This window comes from Salvelinus sp. IW2-2015, linkage group LG18 (assembly GCF_002910315.2).
Source record: "Salvelinus sp. IW2-2015 linkage group LG18, ASM291031v2, whole genome shotgun sequence".
Taxonomy (NCBI): domain Eukaryota; kingdom Metazoa; phylum Chordata; class Actinopteri; order Salmoniformes; family Salmonidae; genus Salvelinus; species Salvelinus sp. IW2-2015.
This window is the reverse complement of record NC_036858.1, coordinates 25,136,731-25,160,009: the sequence shown is the minus strand read 5'-3', so window position 1 is coordinate 25,160,009 and position 23,279 is coordinate 25,136,731. Positions and strand designations below refer to the sequence as shown.

At 41.2% G+C, this 23,279-nt stretch overlaps 1 protein-coding gene across 5 annotated transcripts in view; it reads left to right on the top strand.

Annotated features, from left to right (window-relative positions):
* Window positions 1-23,127, top strand: part of LOC111978139 (mitogen-activated protein kinase 8) — a 29,885-nt gene extending 6,758 nt beyond the window's left edge. The window contains exons 2-12 of one of the 5 annotated variants that reach the window (XM_024008013.2): window positions 4,928-5,106; window positions 6,600-6,729; window positions 7,148-7,206; window positions 7,648-7,786; window positions 8,745-8,910; window positions 9,373-9,444; window positions 10,202-10,384; window positions 10,487-10,611; window positions 10,809-10,872; window positions 16,629-16,706; window positions 17,002-23,127. In XM_024008013.2, the coding sequence (XP_023863781.1) occupies window positions 4,979-5,106; window positions 6,600-6,729; window positions 7,148-7,206; window positions 7,648-7,786; window positions 8,745-8,910; window positions 9,373-9,444; window positions 10,202-10,384; window positions 10,487-10,611; window positions 10,809-10,872; window positions 16,629-16,706; window positions 17,002-17,078 (1,221 nt within the window). In that variant the 5' untranslated portion in view covers window positions 4,928-4,978 and the 3' untranslated portion in view covers window positions 17,079-23,127. Of the gene's footprint in view, window positions 1-4,927; window positions 5,107-6,599; window positions 6,730-7,147; window positions 7,207-7,647; window positions 7,787-8,744; window positions 8,911-9,372; window positions 9,445-9,825; window positions 9,898-10,201; window positions 10,385-10,486; window positions 10,612-10,808; window positions 10,873-16,628; window positions 16,707-17,001 lie in introns of all 5 variants that reach the window. The other 4 variants (XM_070448396.1, XM_024008011.2, XM_024008010.2 and 1 more) reach the window with 4 other exon arrangements.
* Window positions 23,128-23,279: the final 152 nt, after the last annotated feature.

The following is a 23,279-nucleotide window of genomic DNA, read 5'->3' as shown; positions in this document are numbered from 1 at the left end:
TATCAGTGTGACCTCATCCGATTGGACCCTGAGCCCTGAAAAATATATTCCTAGGCTGATGGTTCATATACTAATGTGGTGAGAGATGTAAACCACCTACACTCTTAGAAAAAAGGGTGTCAAACGGGTTATTTGGCTGTCCCTATGGATAACCCTTTTGTGTTCAGGTAGAATGAACCCTTCCCAAAATGGTTCTACCTACAACCAAAAGGGTTGTACCTGGAACCAAAAAAGGTTATTCAAAGGGTTCTCCTATAGGACAGCCAAAGAACCCTTTTACATTTTAGATAGCACTTTTTTTTCTGAGTGTATGGTTCACACTCAGTCCAGTAGCTTCTGATTATATTATATTCTCCCACCTCATGTTTGTATAGTTAAGGGGACATTACACTCAAAATTCACATTTTGTCAGGCGTTTCAGACCACAAAAGTACTCTTATGTCAAGACGAATCTACATCCCATGCCATCCGTTTAGATCCAGCTACAGTGCCTAGTAAGTTTTCACACCCCTTGCATAGGTGTCACATTTTGCTGCCTCATTATACTTACAGTTGAAGTCGGAAGTTTACATACACCTTAGCCAAATACATTTAAACTCAGTTTTTCACAATTCCTGACATTTAATCCAAGTAAAAATTCCCTGTCTTAGGTCAGTTACGATCACCACGTTGTTTTAAGAATGTGAAATGTCAGAATAATATTAGAGAGAATWATTTTTTTCAGCTTTTGCCTTTAAACAATTTAAACTTGGGTCAAACGTTTTTGGAAGCCTTCCACAAGCTTCCCACAATAAGTTGGGTGAATTTTGGCCCATTCCTCCTGACAGAGCTGGTGTATCTGAGTCAGGTTTGTAGGCCTCCTTGCTCGCACATGCTTTTTCATTTCTGCCCACAAGTGTTCTATGGGATTTAGGTCAGGGCTTTGTGATGGCCACTCCAATACCTTGACTTTGTTGTCCTTAAGCCATTTTGCCACAACTTTGGAAGTATGCTTGGGGTCATTGTCCATTTGGAAGACCCGTTTGCGACCAAGCTTTAACTTCCTGACTGATGTCTTGAGATGTTGCTTCAATATATCCACATACTTTTCTTCCCTCATGATGCCATGTATTTTGTGAAGTGCACCAGTCCCTCCTGCATCAAAGCACCCCCACAACATGATGCTGCCACCCCCGTCCTTCACGGATGGGATAGTGTTCTTCGGCTTGCAAGCATCCCACTTTTTCCTCCAAACATAACGATGGTCATTATGGCCAACAGTTCTATTTTTGTTTCATCAGACCAGAGGACATTTCTCCACAAAGTACGATCTTTGTCCCCATATACAGTTGCAAACCGTAGTCTGGCTTTTTTTATGGCGGGTTTGGAGCAGTGGCTTCTTCCTTGCTGCCTTTCGGGTTATGTCGATATAGGACTCGTTTTACTGTGGATATAGATACTGTTGTACCTGTTTCTTCCAGTATCTTCACAAATTCCTTTGCTGTTGTTCAGGGATTGATTTKCACTTTTCGCACCAAAGTACGTTAATCTCTAGGAGACAGAACGTGTGTCCTTCCTGAGCGGTATGACAGCTGCGTGGTCCCATGGTGTTTATACTTGCGTACTATTGTTTGTACAGATGAACGTGGTACCTTCAGACGTTTTAAATTGCTCCCAAGGATGAACCAGACTTGTGGAGGTCCACAATTTTCTTTCTGAGGTCTTGGCTGATTTCTTTTGATTTTCCCATGATGTCAAGCAGAGGCACTGAGCTTGAAGGTAGACCTTGCAATACATCCACAGGTACACCTCCAATTGACTCAAATTGTGTATATTAGCCTATCAGAAGATTCTAAAGCCATGACATCATTTTCTGGATTTTTCCAAGCTGTTTAAAGGCACAGTCAACTTAGTGTATGTAAACTTCTGACCCACTGGGATTCTGATACAGTGAATAATAAGTGAAATAATCTCTCTGTAAACAATTGTTGGAAAAATTACTTGTGTCATGCACAAATCAGATGTCCTGTCCAACTTGCAAAAACTACAGTTTGTTAACAAGGAATTTGTGGAGTGGTTGAAAAACGAGTTTTAATGACTCCAACCTTAGTGTATGTAAACTTCTGATTTCAACCGTAAATTTTAAAAGGGATGAAATAAGATTTATCCCCCTACTGATTTACACAACCTACTCCACATTTTCAAAGTGAAAGAAAAATGTGAGATTTTCTAAAATATTAAAATGAAGATGTCTTGATTGCGTATGTCTTCACACCCCAGAGTTACTTGTTTGACTCACCTTTGGCAGCAATAATTAAAGCTGTGAATCATGTTGAATAAGATTTCACTAACTTTGCACATATCTTGTAGCAATACATATCCTTTGTGTTTGGAAAAATTGCTGAAGCGGTCAATTTGGTTGGGGATCATTGATGGACAGCAATATTCAAGTCTTTTCTCAGATTTTCAAACAGATTTATGTCAGGACTAAGACTGGACCGCTCAGGAACACTCAACATCTATTAGAAAGTCATTCTGATGTGTCCTAAGTGTTAAAATGTGTGTAATCGTCCCACTGATAAATAAAACTACAACAATGTTGGGTCTTCAAAAGACTGAGGCAGGTTTTCCTCAAAGTTTTTACATGAGCTTTGCCCCTTTCATAATTATTTTGGGCCTGACAAAACTCCCCAGTCCCTGCCTGTGACAAGCATACCTATAACTTGATGCTGCCACCACAATTCTTGAAAATAAACTCAGCAAAAAAAGGAATGTCCCTTTTTCAGGACCCTGTCGTTCAAAGATAATTCGTAAAAATCCAAATAACTTCACAGATCTTCATTGTAAAGGGTTTAAACACTGTTTCCCATGCTTGTTCAATGAACCATAAACAATTAATGAACATGCACCTGTGGAACGGTCGTTAAGACACTAACAGCTTACAGATGGTAGGCAATTAAGGTCACAGTTATGAAAACTTAGGACACTAAAGAGGCCTTTCTACTGACTCTGAAATACACCAAAAGAAAGATACCCGGGGTCCCTGCTCATCTGCGTGAATGTGCCTTAGGCATGCTGCAAGGAGGCATGAGGACTGCAGATGTGGCCAGGGCAATAAATTGCAATGTCCGTACTGTGAGATGACTAAGACAGCACTACAGGGAGACAGGGCGGACAGCCGATCGTCCTCACAGTGGCAGACCATGTGTAACAACAGATGCACAGGATCGGTACATACGAACATCCCACCTGCTGGACAGGTACAGATTTACAACAACAACTACCTAAGTTACACCAGGAATGTACAATCCTTCCATCAGTGCTTAGACAGTCCGCAATAGGCTGAATAGGCTGCCTCTCGTTCTTGCCTCGTTGCTCCAACTCCTCGTAACGTCGCCGTTCCGCTTTTGCTGCTTCTTTCTCCTCCTTTGGATGGTGATACTCCCCGACCTGCGTCCAGGGTCCTTTTCCGTCCAGGATCTCCTCCCATGTTCACTCGTCCTTTTTACCACGCTGCTTGGTCCTTTGGTGGTGGGTAGTTCTGTAACGTCGGAAGTCATAGACCAATGCGCAGCGTGGTAAGTGTTCATGATATTTTATTTCTCAAAAACACTTGAACAAAATAACAAAGTGAAAAACCGAAACAGTTCTGTCAGGTGCAGACACTAAACAGAAACTAACTACCCACAAAACACAGGTGGGGAAAAAGGCTGCCTAAGTATGATTCCCAATCAGAGACAACGATAGACAGCTGCCTCTGATTGGGAACCACACTCGGCCAAAAACAAAGAAATAGAAAACATAGAAATAAAGAAACTAGAATGCCCACCCTAGTCACACCCTGGCCTAACCAAAATAGAGAATAAAAGCCTCTCTATGGCCAGGGCGTGACATCACCCAACAAATGAATGGTAAAGATTAGCACCGCAGATCTGTAAATTGCATTATGCTTATCTTCTCTATTAATTTTGGATTGTGGCATTTACACTGTAGCTCCTTCTACAAAACAGAATGCCTGGGATGTGGACTTATCTGGAGAGAAGATCGCTTTGAGGTTTGAAAATATCATCTGATTTTGGAGTGTAATGACCCTTGAGCAGTAATTTTGATAGGACTGAGTGGTTTGAGTGGGGAGGAGAAAACTGGAAATGATCTGTTATTGGCATAGAGGTTTGGAACTCTCTTATTGGTCTATTAACTAATTTACTGCCTGGTGAWGTCACCAGCAGGGTTGGGAAGGTTAAATTTGAAATATAATCCATTACAGTTACTAGTTAACGGAACTTTTGGATTACACAAACTCAGTTACTTTTAGATTACTTTCACATTAGAAGAATACATAAATTAATTTTACCATTTGAACGACTTCTATTGCAGGATAAATCAATGGTAGATTTTACATAGCTGGCCATAAATGGTTGTTGCATTTTACTTCGGTTGGTTAACTAGGCTTATTCTAACCCATTGCTTTCTACTTTAATACAGATAATATGATTAGGCTATATCTTTACAAAATCAAAGTCTGTCAGATTTCCAGTCAGTCATTCCAATGAATTTAATACCCCTTGATATTCAAGAATAGGACTTGAAAATATAGATAAGGACCAAACATCTTTTTTGAATTTAAAGGTAATCCTACAAGTAATCATCTATTTTTTTTCCAAAAGTATCTGCAATGTGATTACTATAACAACAACAAAAACAATAACAAAGGCACTGGGGCGAACAGTGGCTCTGTTTCCCCTAATGCAGATTTGATCTTTAAAGCTAAAAACATATGCACTTCAGAACATACCGTAGCTACCTGTGTTCTGTATCCTAAAAATATGTTATTCTCTCTTTCTCTTTCTGTGTGTATGTGTGTGTGTGTGTGTGTGTGCATGCGTTTGTGCATTTGCGTGTGTGTGTGTGTGTGTGTGTGTGTGAGTGCGTGCATGTGGGTCAATAGTACAGAGAGCATAGTTTGGATGCCCAGAAAGCAGCTCCTCAAGGTTTCATCATGAATAAAAACAAGCGAGGAGAAGAGAGGGAGCTCTACAGTTTAGATGTCGGAGATTCCACCTTCACTGTTCTGAAATGCTACCAGAATCTAAGGCCCATCGGCTCAGGAGCACAGGGAATCGTCTGGTAAGTGTAATCACTATGCAATTACTAGTTACTGAGAAGAAAAAACAATGTGCTGGTTKAAAAAAACTATAAGGCCATAGAGACTTGGTAAAAGGTACTTTTTGAAAAGGGTAGTCTATGACTGGCAGAAGAGATCACCTCTTAGTAAATGAAAATTGCTGGATTGGCATAGTCATTTTTGTCTATATATTTTGTATTGTTTATGCTATCTTTTACATTTATGTTGCTACTTTTATTATTCATAAATAATTTACTCTAGGTTCACATCCCTGTTTCATTTTCATATGTTGTTATTTTGTTTATGTGACATGTTTTCTTATTGGTTATTGTGTCACCCAAAGGTGATTTATAGAGCTCCCATGTGGACGCTCAAATCTTTATGCCTTGATGAAGGCTGACACAATGCCAAAATGCATTGGAGTTTGTTTGTCATGTTTTTAACTATTTATTTTTTGATTCTGTTGTGAATTTTACCCCAATTTCGTGATATCCATTTGCGAATCAATTATGATCTTGTCTCATTGCTGCGGGAGAGCCAAAGGTCAAGTCATGCGTCCTCTGAAACATGACCCGCCAAACCGCGCTCCTTAAGCCAGCCACACCAATGTGTCAGAGGAAACACTGTTCAACTGACGACCAAGTCGTTCAACAGGCACCCGGCCCAACATAAGGAGTCAATAAGACGCAATGAGTCAAGTAAAGCCCCCCCGGCCAAACCTTCCCCTAACCCGGACGACGCTGGGCCAATTGTGCGCCGCCCTATGGGACTCCCGGTCACGGCCGGTTGTGACACAGCCCGGGATCGAACCCGGGTCTGTAGTGACACCTAAAGCACTGTGATGCAGTGCCTTAGACCACAGTGCTACTCAAGAGGCCGTTTTTAACTATTTCTAACGAAATGCCCCAGAAAATAAATGCCCAGATAATAAGTTCATCCCTCCGTTTGCCTTTATGGGCAAAAGTCAACCCCACGATAAATGTTTCTACATTTTTCATTAACTAAGTGGTGGCCTTCATACCCTTTTAGTTTTTTCTGCCTGTCATATACTAGTTAATTACTGTTTTAACAGCGGGTTGTACTAGGTAATTACCAGTAAACAACAGGATACAAAACAAAGTATCACCATGTATTGTTTTCAAATCCTTTTTGCTTGAGGTTTTCGTCTTTTTTTTTTTTTCCCATGAGATACATTTTTTTCAGATTCAATTAGTTTACAAGGCAACATTAAATTAAAAGCTACATACCAAAGTACCCCAGTTTGAATTTGTCTAAATACTGTGGTGCTTAATCAATGGAGGAAGGTTGATGCCAAAGCTGGTCCATCAATGGCACAATGGACCATGGAATGTTTCAAGGTCACATGCTGTAAAACATCCAATGGAAAGAAACACAAATTAGATATCCATTTAAATTCCTATTTCCTACAGTCTGTATCACCCTGTTGTTAGGGATGTGTTCATGTATTGCCATGCTCTTGGTTTTGCTTTTTCAGTTCAGCGTATGACCACAACCTTGAGAGAAATGTGGCTATTAAGAAGTTAAGTCGGCCGTTCCAGAACCAGACGCATGCCAAGAGAGCGTACAGAGAACTGGTGTTAATGAAATGTGTCAATCACAAAAATGTAAGTCTGCCTACCAACACTGGTCAATGACTTCTTCCTGCTGTTTTATTATATTCTAGGTATGACTCTGACAATTATCCTCAATTATGGTTATGAATGGCCTGGCTGGACATAGAGAGAAACTCTAAGAATATTATTGTATGAATGCATAATGGTACTTCAGAAGGAACAGTAAACAGGCATTTACTTTGGTAGCCCATATAGTTAATATACACACAGCTAAAATGCAGATTCATTCAACCAGCATCCAGAACTGCAGTTACCCGTTTTCATATTTTTTATTGTTATACAGTATTGCATAATACATTTGAAAATTACTTGATACAAACGTGTTATGATGAAGGACTGTTTTCCTTATATTGAGGAAACTAATTTAGCAAGCATTGTGTATGACTCATGTGTGTTCATGTTGTTATAGATCATTGGCCTATTAAACGTATTCAGCCCACAAAAATCATTAGAAGAATTTGCAGATGTGTAAGTACATTATAAGAAAAGTCTTGAGCCTTTTGCGTAAAACACTGGGGGAAAATCCTCAGTCGAAATGCACCTTAATTTGATGTATAATAACATGATAAACCTTTGACAGTGTAAAATGATTACATGCTGTTAGGAATTAAGACATAGAAGGATCATAGAATGATATTTTAATAGGGCCTGTCTGTCATCAATTAAACAATTACTCAGCTATTACCAGAATAACTGTCTGAAATCTCTCTGCATACTGTATCCCTCTCTGTTTAAGCCTTCCAGCTGGCTCCACAGATGTGGGTGTCTGCGCCTGCTCGGTGTGTGTGTGTGTGTGTGTGTGTGTGTGTGTGTGTGTGTGTGTGTGTGTGTGTGTGTGTGCTGTGTGTGTGTGGTGTGTGTGTGTGTGTGTGTGTGTGTGTATTTTCATCTCTCTTCCTACCTGTGTAGATACATTGTGATGGAGTTGATGGATGCCAACTTGTGCCAGGTGATTCAGATGGAGCTGGATCATGAGAGGTTGTCCTACCTGCTCTACCAGATGCTGTGTGGCATCAAACACCTCCACGCTGCCGGCATCATACACAGGGTACGGCTCATACTTGCTCATACACACTAACGCTAAGCTAACAGGTAGACACTGGGTATGGCTCATGCATGCTAACTCTAAGCTAACAGGTAGACACAGGGTATAGTTCACACCAATAACAATAAGCTAACAGGTAGACACAGGGTATGGCTCATACTGGGTTACACTAAACCAATAATGGGGGATTGTTGTATTTCCAAAGATTTTACTGTAAGCTAAAAACCCAGATTTACAGTAACTCCTCTATGTCAGAGCTGTGATGTTGGCTATATCCACAGTAGAGCAGGAGGAACATGCTAATGATCTAAATACTCATTCAGAGTATTGCGTCTGAAATGTCACCCTATTCCTGGGCTCTGGTCAAATAAATGCAATGTATAGGGAGTGATAGAGTGCCATTTGGGATACATGCTTGGCCCAATGGAGCATGTAAAGTTGATTCAAGGATGGGAAAAAACAAATAACTACCGAGATCATTCTGAGATTAATCTAGATTCTAGAATAATGTAACTGGTTTGTATGTCATACTACCAGGCTGTTTACCTTGTTTACCACTACTCAGTAACTGTAGTTAAAATGGAGTGACTCATTACTGTAGTTAAGATGGTGATGATTATGAATGCTGCCCTGTTTTTATAATATTATGATGACAATATTCCTATACTCCTACATAGCTTCACTGATGTTCCCCATCTGCCTCTCTCGTTGTTTGGGGAGCATGTTGTTCCCTTACTATAATAGCTAAAACAATCTGCCAAGGCGGCAAATAGTGCTCTCTGACGGGATTGTCTGCCATAATCTTTTAGTAAAAAATGCTCTGGGACACATTGCGCAGGGTATAGACAATTTTCGCTGTGTCTGGGCTTTAAAATATGCTGCTGCTATTGATGATGATGACGATGATGACGACGACAAAGATCATGACAATGATGATGTTCTCTCCTTGTCCCTTCTCTAGGATCTAAAGCCCAGTAACGTTGTGGTGAAGTCAGACTGTACGTTGAAGATCTTGGACTTTGGCTTAGCTCGGACGGCGGCTACAGGTCTGCTGATGACACCCTACGTAGTGACCAGATACTACAGAGCACCAGAGGTCATACTGGGGATGGGCTACCAGGCCAACGGTCAGTACCTGTCAATCAATCAAGCAAATATTCATTCACCATACTGATTTTATGCCTTAACCACCACTGCAGATTCTTTCATGACATTGTTTTAATGTTGTTTTACTCTTGTAAATATTAATTATGTTTATAATGACACTACGTCATCACGCACAGCCTCTTATCCGCAACAAGTCAATTTGATGGAAACACATCTCTGGTGGGAAAATGCTCATATTGTTTTAATGCGGATTATTTTCTAACCAACCTAATGCCAACAGCACTGTTTTCATTACATTTATGTTTTTATAAATCATGGAAATTAAATCAATAACAACACTGTTTTTTTTTTGCCAGCTTATACATTAGCCATCCACTACTCTTCAAGCCTCTGGGAAAGTTGTTCACAATGAGAAACAATGGTCTCTTTACTAACTACTAAAAGCTAACCCCCCCCCCCCTCTCCTGCCCATGTTGTAACAGTGGACATATGGTCTGTGGGGTGTATTCTGGCAGAAATGATCCGCCACAAAATCCTGTTCCCAGGAAGGGACTGTATCCTTGGTGCTTCTGGATGTAAATTGTCTCCTGCCGAAATGAAACAGTTTGCATCCTTCCTCTTCAGTCTTTCGGTTTATGAGATGGCCATTTATTTCACGTCCTGATTTCCTTCCTTTCCCTTCCTGTGCCTGGAGACTGGCAGACCCTGAATGCTGCATTCAATTTCATTCTTGTTCACCCAATTTAATCGTTCATGCTTTCCTTTTTCTCCTTCATTCACCAGATTTATCCCTCTTTCCAATTTCAGTTTCATGTGTCTGATTTATTTGTGTTGTACATTTTTTGTAATTCATTCACATTCCTCTCTCATTTCCTTAATCTTTTCTTCATTTTTTCTCTCTGTGTTTGCATGTCATCCCTCCATTCATCCTGCAGTGGACGTGTGGTCAGTGGGTTGTATTGTGGCTGAGATGGTCAGAGGTAGTGTGTTGTTCCCAGGCTCTGACCGTATCCTTTCCTATTTTCCTGTGTTATCATTTCACCATGTCTGTGTTTTTACCTTCTTTTTACCACCGACCACCGCCCCATGGAGCATTCCCTTTTGTACTATTCCCATCACCATATCCACCATATCCAAGTACACCCATACTCCCATCCTCCCTCCCCATAACCACTTAAGCTTCTGCCAATACACAGAGATAGTTCTAGAAAACAGGAATAGTTCTGGAACAGTACTTCTCTAGCATAGTTATGTGTGTCTGTGGAGAAAGCTATGTCTGTGTGTAGTGTTTCCCTAACTCCCCCTGCTCAGACATTGACCAGTGGAACAAGGTGATAGAGCAGCTTGGGACTCCGCCCCAGGAGTTCCTGATGAAGCTCAACCAATCAGTGAGGACGTACGTAGAGAACAGGCCGCGTTACGCAGGATACAGCTTTGACAAACTCTTCCCTGACGTCCTCTTCCCTGCAGACTCAGAGCACAACAAACTGAAAGGTACTGGAAATGGAGTGTGTGTGTTTGTATGTGGGTAGGGTGAGTGTGTGGTGTGCGTGTGTGTGCATGCTGGTATGAATTATATTCACTTTCCACTTCCAGCGAGCCAGGCCAGAGACCTGCTGTCTAAGATGTTGGTGATCGACTCGTCTAAGAGGATCTCTGTGGACGAGGCCCTGAAACACCCCTATATCAACGTGTGGTACGACCCAGCCGAAGTGGAGGCGGTAAGTGTTTAACAAATGGTACAATCTATTGGAGGAGGAACTTGTAAATTGGACCGACACGGTTGACACTTTTAGTCAGAAGAGTGAACTACGGTTGATGGTTCGATGTAGGGATGAACCTTTCTTCCCTCTCCTCCTTTTCCTGTGCTCTCTTCTGCTCTTTTCCTCTCTTTCTTTTGCTTTCTTTCTCGTCTCAGCCCCCTCCGAAGATCACAGACAAGCAGCTGGATGAGCGAGAGCATACGGTGGAGGAGTGGAAAGGTTAAAGATGTTACTACACCTATCACTTTTCAGTGAGCAGTGAGCTCCAAAAGTATTGGCACAGTGACATATGTTTTGTTGTTTTGGCTCTGCACTTTGGATTTGAAATGATACAATGACTATGAGGTTGAAGTGCAGACTGTCAGCTTTCATTTTAGGGTCCATATCGGGTGAACCATTTAGAAATTACAGCACTATTTGTACACCTACAGGCCCACCCAATCAAATTGTGCAATCTTTATATATACAGTATATATACACATTTTTAGTTTTTGGACAACCATCCCATGAAAGTGAATGTCATTCCAGTTGATCTGAATGTCATTCCAGTGCACTGCTTGCTATGAATTATATCTCATGGTGTTTGCATGTTTAGGTAAAAATACAAATAATGTCCCGTTTGGAACACTGACCAGTAGAGAGCATAAGTGTGTGTGTGTGTGTGTGTGTGTGTGTGTGTGTGTGTGTGTGTGTGTGTGTGTGTGTGTGTGTGTGTTGTGTGTGTATTCCACCTCATGGCTTGGTTTTTGCTCTGATATGCACTGTCAACTGTGGGACCTTATATAGACAGGTGTGTGCCTTTCCAATCATGTACAATCAATTGAATTTACCACAGGTGGACTCCAATCAAGTTTGTAGAAACATCTCAAGGTTGATCAATTGAAACAGGATACAGATGTGCTCAATTTCGAGTCTCATAGCGAAGGGTCTGAATACATATTTATTTATTTAATTTTATTTCACCTTTATTTAACCAGGTAGGCAAATTAAGAACACGTTCTCATTTACAATTGCGACCTGGCCAAGATAAAGCAAAGCAGTTCGACACATACAACAACACATAGTTACACATGGAGTAAAACAAACATACAGTCAATAATACAGTGAAAAATAAGTCTATATACAATGTGAGCAAGTGCGTGAGATAAGGGAGGTGAAGGCAAACAAATATATATTAAATAAATAAAAATATAAAAAGGCCATGGTGGCGAAGTAAATACAATATAGCAAGTAAAAAAAAAAAAAACTGAAATGGTTGGTTTGCAGTGGAAGAAAGTGTAAAGTAGAGATAGAAATGATGGGGTGCAAAGGAGCAAAATAAATAAATAAATACAGTAGGTAAAGAGGTGTGTTTGGGCTAAATTATAGATGGGCTATGTACAGGTGCAGTAATCTATTAGCTGCTCTGACAGCTGGTGCTTAAAGCTAGTGAGGGAGATAAGTGTTTCCAGTTTCAGAGATTTTTGTAGTTCGTTCCAGTCATTGGCAGCAGAGAATGGAAGGAGAGGCGGCCAAAGAAGAATTGGTTTTGGGGTGACCAGAGAGATATACCTGCTGGAGCGCGTGCTACAGGTAGGTGCTGCTATGGTGACCAGCGAGCTGAGATAAGGGGGACTTTACCTAGCAGGGTCTTGTAGATGACCTGGAGCCGTGGGTTTGGCGACGAGTATGAAGCGAGGCAGCCAACGAGAGTGTACAGGTCGCAGTGGTGGGTAGTGTATGGGGCTTTGGTGACAAAACGGATGGCACTGTGATAGACTGCATCCAATTTTTGAGTAGGGTTTTGGAGGCTATTTTGTAAATGACATCACCGAAGTCGAGATTGGTAGGATGGTCAGTTTTACAAGGGTATGTTTGGCAGCATGAGTGAAGGATGCTTTGTTGCGGAATAGGAAGCCAATTCTAGATTTAACTTTGGATTGGAGATGTTTGATGTGAGTCTGGAGGAGAGTTTACAGTCTAACCAGACACCTAGGTATTTGTAGTTGTCCACATATTCTAAGTCAGAGCCGTCCAGAGTAGTGACGTTGGACAGGCGGCAGGGCGGCAGCGATCGGTTGAAGAGCATGCATTTAGTTTTACTTGTATTTAAGAGCAATTGGAGGCCACGGAAGGAGAGTTGTATGGCATTGAAGCTCGCCTGGAGGGTTGTTAACACAGTGTCAAAGAAGGCCAAAAGTATAAACAGAATAGTGTCGTCTGCGTAGAGGTGGATCAGAGAATCACCAGCAGCAAGAGCGACATCATTGATGTATACAGAGAAGAGAGTCGGTCCAAGAATTGAACCCTGTGGCACCCCCATRGAGACTGCCAGAGGCCCGGACAACAGACCCTTCGATTTGACACACTGAACTCGATCAGAGAAGTAGTTGGTGAACCAGGCGAGGCAATCATTAGAGAAACCAAGGCTGTCGAGTCTGCCGATGAGGATGTGGTGATTGACAGAGTCAAAAGCCTTGGCCAGGTCAATGAATACGGCTGCACAGTATTGTTTCCTATCGATGGCGGTTAAGATATCGTTTATGACCTTGAGCGTGGCTGAGGTGCACCCATGACCAGCTCTGAAACCAGATTGCATAGCGGAGAAGGTATGGTGGGATTCGAAATGGTCGGTAATCTGTTTGTTGACTTGGCTTTCGAAGACCTTAGAAAGGCAGGGTAGGATAGATATAGGTCTGGAGCTGTTAGGGTCAAGAGTGTCCCCCCCTTTGAAGAGGGGGATAACCGCAGCTGCTTTCCAATCTTTGGGAATCTCAGACGACACGAAAGAGAGGTTGAAAAGGCTAGTAATAGGGGTGGCAACAATTTCAGCAGTTTTAGAAAGAAAGGGTCCAGATTATCTAGCCCGGCTGATTTGTAAGGGTCCAGATTTTGCAGCTCTTTCAGAACATCAGCTGACTGTATTTGGGAGAAAGAGAAATGGGGAAGGCTTGGGCGAGTAGCAGAGGGGAGGGCAGTGCTGTTGACCGGGGTAGGGGTAGCCAGGTGGAAAGCATGGCCAGCCGTAGAAAAATGCTTATTGAAATTCTCAATTATAGAGGATATATATGTATTTATATATATGATATATATATTTATATATATATGATATATATATATATATTTGCATATGTAAATAAGGCATTTCTGTTTTTGTATACATTTGCAAAAAAATATATAAACCTGTTTTCGCTTTGTCATTATGGAGTATTGTGAGTAGATTGATGAGGATTTTATTTAATCAATTTTAGAATAAGGCTGTAACGTAACAAAATGTGGAAAAAGTCAAGGGGTCTGAATACTTTCCGAATGCACTGTATTATGCTCTCTACTTGTCAGTGTTCCAAAAGGGGTATTATTTGTATTTTTACCTAAACTTCCAAACACCATCAGCTAGAATTCTTAGCAAGCAGTGCACTGGAATGACATTCAGATGAACTGGAATGACATTCACTTTCATGGGATGGTTGGCCAAAAATAACTAACTAAAAGCCACAACGCCAATAAGCCACAAATATGGCTGCATTGAGGCATATGTCCCTGTCCTTCTATGGCTGTATGCACCATGTCACTGCATACTTAATTTGTTCATTTAGCAAACAAAACAGCTCATAATCCAGTGCCTTTATAACAGTCAACACAGCTATAGTTGTTTGCATTAATTAGCTTTAAAAATGCAAACTTTTCTCTCAGCCTCATGGCAAAATGTGTAGAAAAGCATCCAGAGGTGGTGCTCCTAGTAGCCGGTGATTTTAATGCAAGGAAACTGAAATCTGTTTTACATAATTTCTACCAGCATGTCAATTATACAACTAGAGACAAAACTAGATCACCTTTATTCCACACACAGAAATGGATACAAAGTTCTCCCTCGCCCTCTATTTGGCAAATCTGACTACAACGCTATCCTCCTGATTCCTGCTTACAAGTAAAAACTCAAACAGGAAGTACCAGTGAAGTACTCAAAACAAGAAAAACTAAAAACAGGAAGATCTGACAAAGTGGATGCTAAGCTACAGGACTGTTTCGCTAACATAGACTGGAATATGTTCCGGAATTTATCCAATGGCATTGAGGAGTAATTGCATGTACATATCCCAACCAGAAGCCATGATTTACAGGCAACATCCACACTGAGCTAAAGGCTAGAGCTGACGCTTTCAAGGAGCAGGACACTTATCAGGACGCTTATAAGAAATCCTGCTACGACCTCTGACAAGCCATCAAACAGGCAAAGCGTTATTACAGGACTAAGATGAATCCTACTATGCCGGCTTTGATGCTCGTCGGATGTGGCGTGGTTTGCGAACTATCACGGATTACAAAGGGAGACCCAGTCGCGAGTTGCACTGTGACGCAAGCCTCCAGATGAGCTAAATGCCTTATGCTCGCTTCGAGGCAAGCAACACTGAACGATGCATGAGAGCACCAGCTGTTCCGGATGACTGTGTGATCATGCTCTCCATAGCCGATATGAGTAAGACCTTTAAACAGGTTAACATTCACAGACGGATTACCAGAATGCGTACAGAGCATGTGCTGACCAGCTGGCATTTTAATCTCCCTGACCATGTCTGTAATACCTACATGTTTCAAGCAGACCACCATAGTCCCTGTGCCCAACAATGCCAACGTAACCTATCTAATTGACTATCGCCCTGTAGCCCTCACATCTGTAGCCATGAAATTCTTAGAAAGGTTGGTCCTGGCTCACATCACAACCATCATCCCAGACACCCTGGACCCACTCCAATTCACATACCACCCCAACAAATCCACAGATGACGCAATCTGTATTTCACTCCACACTGCCCTCTCCCACCTAGACAAAATGAACACCTATGTGAGAATGCTGTTCATTGACTACAGCTCAGCATTCAATACCATAGTGCCCTCCAAGCTCATCACTAAGCGAAGCACCCTGGGACTGAACACCTGCCTCTGCAACTGGATCCTGGACGTCCTGACGGGCCACCCCGAGATGGTGAAGGTAGGCAACAATCTGCCACGCATACCCTCAATACGGGGGCCCCTCAGGGGTGCGTGCTTAGTTCCCTCCTGCACTCGCTGTTCACTCATAACTGCGTGGCCGCACATGACTCCTACATCATCATTAGGTTTGCTGACGACACGACGGAGGTAGGCCTGAGGAAAGATGACGATGAGACAGTATAAAGGGAGGAGGTCAGAGACCTGGCAGTGTGGTGCCAGGACAACAACCACTCCCTCAACGTCATCAAGACTGAGGATCTATCATGGTCCACACACACCAACACAGCCGTGAAGAGGGCATGATAACATCTCTTCCCCCTCAGGAGGCTGAAAAGATTTGGCATGGGCCCTCAGATCCTCAAAAGGTTCTACAGCTGCACCATTGAGAGCCTGTTGACTGGCTGCATCGCCGCTTGGTATGGCAACTGCTTGGCATCCGACCACAAGGTTCTACAGAGGGTAGTGTGTACGGCCCTGTACATCACTGCGGCCGAGCTCCCTGCCATACATGACCTCTGTTTCAGGCGGTGTCAGAGGAAGGCCCTAAAAATTGTCAGTCTCCAGCCACCCAAGTCAGACTGTTCTCTCTGCTACCAGATTATGTTTGTTAATGAATGCGCACATTTTAGGATTGAGCATTTACATTTTTATTTCTATAGTGAATGAAAATTGCTACTTGGTTCAGAAATAGGCTACATTTTCTTAGCTAAAATGCATATTATTCCATTATAATGTTGAAACGACAATTAATAAGTTAAATATGTATGTTGATAATGTCCTTAAAACATGTCATATTTTTTCTCTCTCCTTCTTTCCCTCCTCTCTGAACTGTCTCTTTCCCCTCCTTTATGTCTCTCTCTCCACCTTTCTTCTTTTCTCTCCTTGTCCTTGTCTTTTCTCTCATTTCACCCTTTATCTCCCCCTCTTTCCCTCTTGCTGTCTCTCTCTCTCCCTCTCTCCCTCTCTCCCTCTCTCCCTCCCTCCCTGTATTCACCCTGTTGTAGACCTGATCTGGAAGGAGGTGTATGAGTGGGACGAGTGGACCAAGCAGAATGGCGTGATCAAAGGACAACCTCTTTTAGGTTAGTTTATTTTGCTTATGTGAGCTGGTGTCTGCTGTTATTGTGTTAATGTCGACTAAATCTGTATATTTCACTCTGAAAAAACATGGATTAAAACATTGCTAATGGTATGTTTATGGTACCATACAAAAATTACTGGGGAGGGTCCAACTTGAGGTGTGCACCCCCCTCCCCATCGTAAAACATATTTTCACGTGACCCTCCCCTTGTACATGCTTTTCCCTTCCTCGTCATTTAATTAACTTTGAAATAATATAATATAATAATAATTTGTATTTTTTTCTGATTTCAATAGGCAAGCAAGCTTCACTTGGGAGAATAGTAATACCATTTCAACTCACCATTATTGGATCCCTGATGCTAGCTGGCTAAAGAAACAAGAGGCTTATTTTTTTGCTTACAGTAGCTATTTGACCATAGGCTATTTACTCGCCTGTTCAAATATCTCATGTAAATCCGGGTTAGTCAATGTGCTAAAATGGCAATTACTCAATGACTCATGTGTCACATTCATGTTTTTGGAAATTGCATATCATGTCTATGTAGGCTAGCCTGCCACTGTAACTACAATGCTCTGGCAGTCACGCTGAAAGGTTTAGGAGGCTACTGTCAGAATATTCACGTCAAGTCCATCGCATCAGCTCGTGTTGTGGGTGTGATTTTTTTCTATCTTTTTTTTTTTACAAAGATGCTTCAGGGAGTCAGAGATGCGCGACAGGCTCGCAGACTGGTCTGTGCTGAGTTTATTGATTACCCATCCCGTGTGCTAAGGGGGGAAATATATATATTTATGCCATGGCCCGCCGGGCAGCAAGCCAGGGAAAAAACACACTACTGTCCCCTGTGCCCAATAAAAAACCATGCAACCCCCCCAGAAAGCAAAAAAAATGACAAGTAACAGTAACTAACGCACTTTTATACATCGTGCTATTCTGTACAATTTACCTTATTTTAGTGCCCCAAAAACGTAATACTTCCAGGTCAACTGTAATATGAATACAAATTGTAAAGCACAATTTCTCCCCTTTCCAGCAAAATCAATGACGAGACCTTCATGTTACCCGTCTCTGCATGATTGAAGAAGGCAATGAGCTCCGTCGGGTCTTTTTAAAAATGCCGGGTGGGGAAGGGAATCCTACTGGGAGATATGTTGTGTGGGGAAATGGCTTTTTTCACCCGATCTGTCCAACTTATCACATCTAAAATGTAAATAAAACACTATAAAGTGTTTATATAATGTGTCATTACATACCTATTTGAAGGTTTGTGTCGAATTTGAATTGGGTTTTTAGGGTGTCGCTAAAGTTATCTTCAGAAGTAAACAGCGCCTGTCGCGGCTTTTGAGAGTCATGATAGCTTGCAGAAATGACGCAAAAAATGTATCCATTCAGTTGGACAATTGACTAGGTATACCCCTTACCCTGTCCCTTTCTTGTTTTTAATCTGCGAGAGAAGGGCTACCCCTGGTGGAAAGAGGCTGTACGGCACAAAATTAGTTGCAAATGTATGTTACGTAGTGACACGTCGCGATGTAACGTACCGCATCAGAGGGAGTCCATATTTAGATATTTTCTCGAATACTATTGGACCATTACCATGTCAGTCAACGCTGAATCAAAACGTATTTCACAGCCCGGATTGTGATGCCAACACAGAAYGCTACAGTCCCATTAGTTTTCATTGCAGCCTCGTTTGAATGGTGCGGTTGCAAATACAATGTGTTAGTTATGTTGACCTATTTTGGGGTGGTTTGTAGGTGTGGCGTAATTATAGTGGGTTATACTGGGCTAGTATAGTAGGTCAGTACTATATCATCATAAGCCATATGCATTTTTAAGATCACAAAATTTTGTAGTTTGAACATTCTGAAAGATTTGTGGCACTGTTTAGAATGTTTAAGCCTGCAATCCGCCATTGAATTTTTTAAATATTTTTGTACCTTTATTTAACTAGGCAAGTCAGTTAAGAACAAATTCTTATTTACAATGACGGCCTACCCCGGCCAAACCCTATCCCGGACGATGCTGGGCAAATTGTGCGCCACTCTATGGAACTCCCAATCACGGACGGTTGTGATACAGCCTGGAATCGAATCAGGGTCTGTAGTGACGCCTCTAGCACTGAGATGCAGTGCCTTAGACCGCTGCGCCACTCGGGAGCCAAATTAATGGGGATACAACAAGCTGTATAGTTTATAGTTTAAGAATGATAGCAAAAAGCTGTGTTGAAGCCATTTAAGTTGAGTCCTTCTGCACATGCCAATGTTGGGGTGGTGTTTGTAGCTGAAACTGACCAAGAGCATTGGTCAGACCAAGAGCATTGTAGCTGAAACTGACCAAGAGCATTTTCAACCCATATACAGGTTGAAAATGGCAGATTTGGACACTGATAAGCACCTAAATTGGAACAGAGTGACTGTACAGTAACATGCTATACATGATGTCAGAGCTCAATGTCTCTCCTTCACAGCTCTGTATGGGTTTTGACTGAGAGACGTTCTGAACTTGAGCACTGCACGCGACAAGAAGTTACCCCCATTCCTCCCAGAAATTGGGCAACTTTAGCAAATGTTCTGTTGTCTGAGCGAGGCAAATGCTGTGAATTAAGAGGACTCATAGTATTTTGAAAGATGAGACGTTGCGGATTACAATAAATACCGCTTTGATGTCATACAAGCAGCCAAACACCCTTGAGTCCAAATGTGCACTTCACATTTCCATATCATAAAACTCATGTCATATACAGTGTCAGTGTTTATGATCATTATGTTTGATGTACAGTTACAAGAGGACATTGCGTCATACCCTGGGTTGTCCTGAACAGAGTGAGTCTATGTTTGTTGTATTGTGAAGAAAATTTGCCACGGAACACGCATCTGAATGCGCTCATGACGCCATTCTATGCGCACCAATATTACGATTTGCTTTTCTGAATTGCCTTGTGAAAGCCTAACACTGAAAGATCATATTTTATCATTTAGCTAGTAATGTTGGCAATATAACAAGCTTTCAAATGATGACGACCTGACCCAGATTTAGATTTATAATGGACCGTTTTTGGATTGCGTTAAACAACAACAATAATTGTGTGATGGCGCGGATGCAGGGCTGTGTTCCAAACAAAACAACTACAAGTGTGCTTGCTCTAGTTCCTCGATGGCACAGAGTCACAAAAGTGCATTGAAGTTACTTCTGAAGTAACTTCCAACTTCTGAAGTAACTACAAGTCACACTTTGAAGACACCAGTTAGACCTCTCACTCAAACCATCGTCATTTTTTTGTCTTACGTTGCACTTCAAATGTTCTAAAAATATGTTTATCATGTTACTGAATTCATCCAGAGTATTTTCAGATTTCGTTATCAACAAAATGTGGTGAAAGTACAGTAAATACATAATCCACATAAAATCAACAGTGCAATGTTTGGATTCAGTCTGTGTCAGGTGTACTGTTGTGTACTTACCTTTAGTCTAATCATTTTCCCATAATCTCCAAACGGTTCCCATTGTAACCGTGGTTCATTTCAATTTATCCCTATCCATATAGCTCAATTACCACGAGTGTAAAAGGTTAAGCTTTTATGCAAATTTTAAACCGTTATAGTTCAAAGAGTACAAATAGCATCAACAATCTTTTGACAATCAATCGAAGTTGAGTCCGTCTGTACATTTCGATGTTGGTCTAGTTCAAAAAGTATAAATGATATCAAAAAGTTGTATACAAGCACATTATTCCAGACTGGTCTGCACAATTTAGTTTGAATGGCATTTCAAGCTTAAACAGTTGAAGACTCGTAGCGACCAGAAATTTTCCCATTCAAATCTATGGCCCCAGAAATGCATAGGTATTTATGCAAATATGGTTGTAGTGTGAAAAGCATAAGTAGTGTATATAAAAACAAAATCACGCAACAGTACAAGTCCCAGTCTGCATGTTTTAAAGTTGTTATATAGTTGGTAGCTTTAACAGTTCAAGAGCAGTGGCGAATCCAAATACTTCCCATTCAAGCCTATGGAGATTTTATGCACAATTAAAACGTTTATAGTTCAAAAAATATATAAAAAATCTGTATGCAAGGCAAGCACACTATACAAATCAAATTTCAAATCAAATTTATTTATATAGCCCTTCGTACATCAGCTGATATCTCAAAGTGCTGTACAGAAACCAAGCCTAAAACCCCAAACAGCAAGCAATGCAGGTGTAGAAGCACGTTTGAGTGGTGTTTCTAGATTAAAGAGGTTCCAGTGGAATAATCATAAGAATGAACAGTTTCTAAAGTTGCTGTTGCTGAAAGAGAGCATGCACAGCTGACTCATAGGAGGGAGGTGAATAATGTAGTAGGTTGCTCTATGGGGGGGGGGGGGTGTTGCACCCCTCACAGACTCAGAGGTGTTTTTCCAGCTCCCTATGGTGTGTGTGAGTTATGTGTGTATGTCGCAGGACTGTGTGTGTTTGTTTGTTTGCGCATGTGCGTGCTAGTTCCTAGTACAGGTGTATCAGTCATCCTGTGTGTTTTTCGCAGCACAGGTGCAGCAGTGATTGACAGCTCCCCTCAGCACCCCTCGTCCTCCCCCTCAGCCAATGATGTATCCTCCATGTCGACTGACCCCAGTGACCCTAGTGAACCCACCATGACCTCTGACACGGACAGCAGCCTGGACAGCCACACCTCTCTGGGAGCACTGGCCTGCTGCAGATAACACACACACACACCCCTGTCACGGTATATAGTTTAAAACACTTAAATGGGCAATCTGCGATGGCTACATATTTTCTTTTTTGCCTTTTCATTGAATGATATATACCAATTGATTCTTGAAGAATATAATATATAAATGCTTTTACTCCATTGTTTGTAAACAAACACTGTATAGCCTCAAAACATGATTACATTGTGTTTACTCAATTGTTTGTAAACAATGTAATTGTAAACAAACACTGTGTATAACCTCAAAACATGGTTAAAATTATACTTTTGATACTGTATCATGGATGGTCAGTCCTTGCATCCATAGCTTTGTCTATGAATTTCAGAGCAATTACATTTCTCTAGCCCCACCCTTAGCTGCTTACCAAAAACAGTGGCGGGGTGGCTGCTTTATTGTCGTTTGAACTGCAGATTGCCCCTTTAAGGGTCCGTAGTAAAATAAAAACGTTTTTATTTATTTTTTAAATGTACAGCTTCTTTTATTTGCTATGTCCCCTATATCAGGCATTGCCGATTGTGTACATGCTGTAAATTACTATATTTATTTATTTTCTTGTGTCAGTTTCTGTCTCTCCAAGCTGTGTATGTCTATGCTGTAAATGATAGTGGTTCAAATCTCACAGTGGTTGGAACTTTTTCCCCTTTTCCCTATTAGAAAGTGTTTTCTTACAAACACATATCTATTATAAACTGGGTGGTTCGAGCCCTGAATGCTGATTGGCTGACAGCTTTGGTATATGAGACCGTATACCACGGGTATGACAAAACATTTATTTTGCATTAAATCAAAGGATTAAATCACCTGGCCCAAATACCTTTGTCACTTAGCCATCTTTGTTGCTATATTTCTTCAACCAGTGGCCCATCCCACTTGGCTCTAACCCTTCAATGTTTGCAGATCTTTAGGTTTTGGATAGGTATAAACACCTGTGCAGGTCTGCAAACATCAAAGGGTTGGGGCCAAGGGGAAGGGACGAAGGCTGCTTATGTTTTATTGGCGGGGCCAGGAGTCTTTCCTCAGGTCACAGGACCAGGAAAAACTCCCAGCCCCATTGATTTGATTTAAGTGCTCTTACAGTTCAGGGATTCTTGAAAGTCGGGACAATCCTTGACCGGCAGATTAACTTTATTTTTATTGTTTATTTTGTTGCATTATTTGATCCTAAAAATTACATTTAGGGGAATTTTATAAGGGGAAAGATTTGCTTTTGGAATTTTCTAAATATTTTCAATATTACACATTTCCATGTTGGCTCTATGCCTGTAAATGTCCTTGTCCGGAGCCAAGGTGGGCAATTTCAAACTCTCCAAAAAAGTGTTTAAAATTCTTAAAACGGCAATAATGAATATTAACTGAAAATGGATCTTAGGTAGTTTCTTGCATTAGACCTCTGACTTAAAATAATATTTCTCTCAAAACTGTGATTCCTAAAATAATTGTCAGGAGATTTGATGAACTCTGTCAGATTTGTCTACAATCATAAATTAATCAAGAATGATCCGGGTCAGCTACACCTCATGGACCTTTTCTTAATGTCCTCATTACATATAGTGCAACAAAACCACTCATGGTCTGCAAAGTGATCTACTTTTGATAGATTTAAAGAAACAATATTGAACGTCAACTCCGTCAGAGTGCTGAAATATATGATAGAATTGTTATATTTTTATTGGGAATTTTCAAATAAATCATTTTCTATATTTTACAAATGTTTGTATTGAAGTTTTATTTTTAGAAGCAAAAATATGTCTGTTTTGTTGTCAACTCCGTCAGTGGCTTGTCATCTCCGTCACTGATGGCTAACCCCCTTAAGGTCAATATTTTGTCAATATTCTGAAAATATATACAGCTGAAGTCGGAA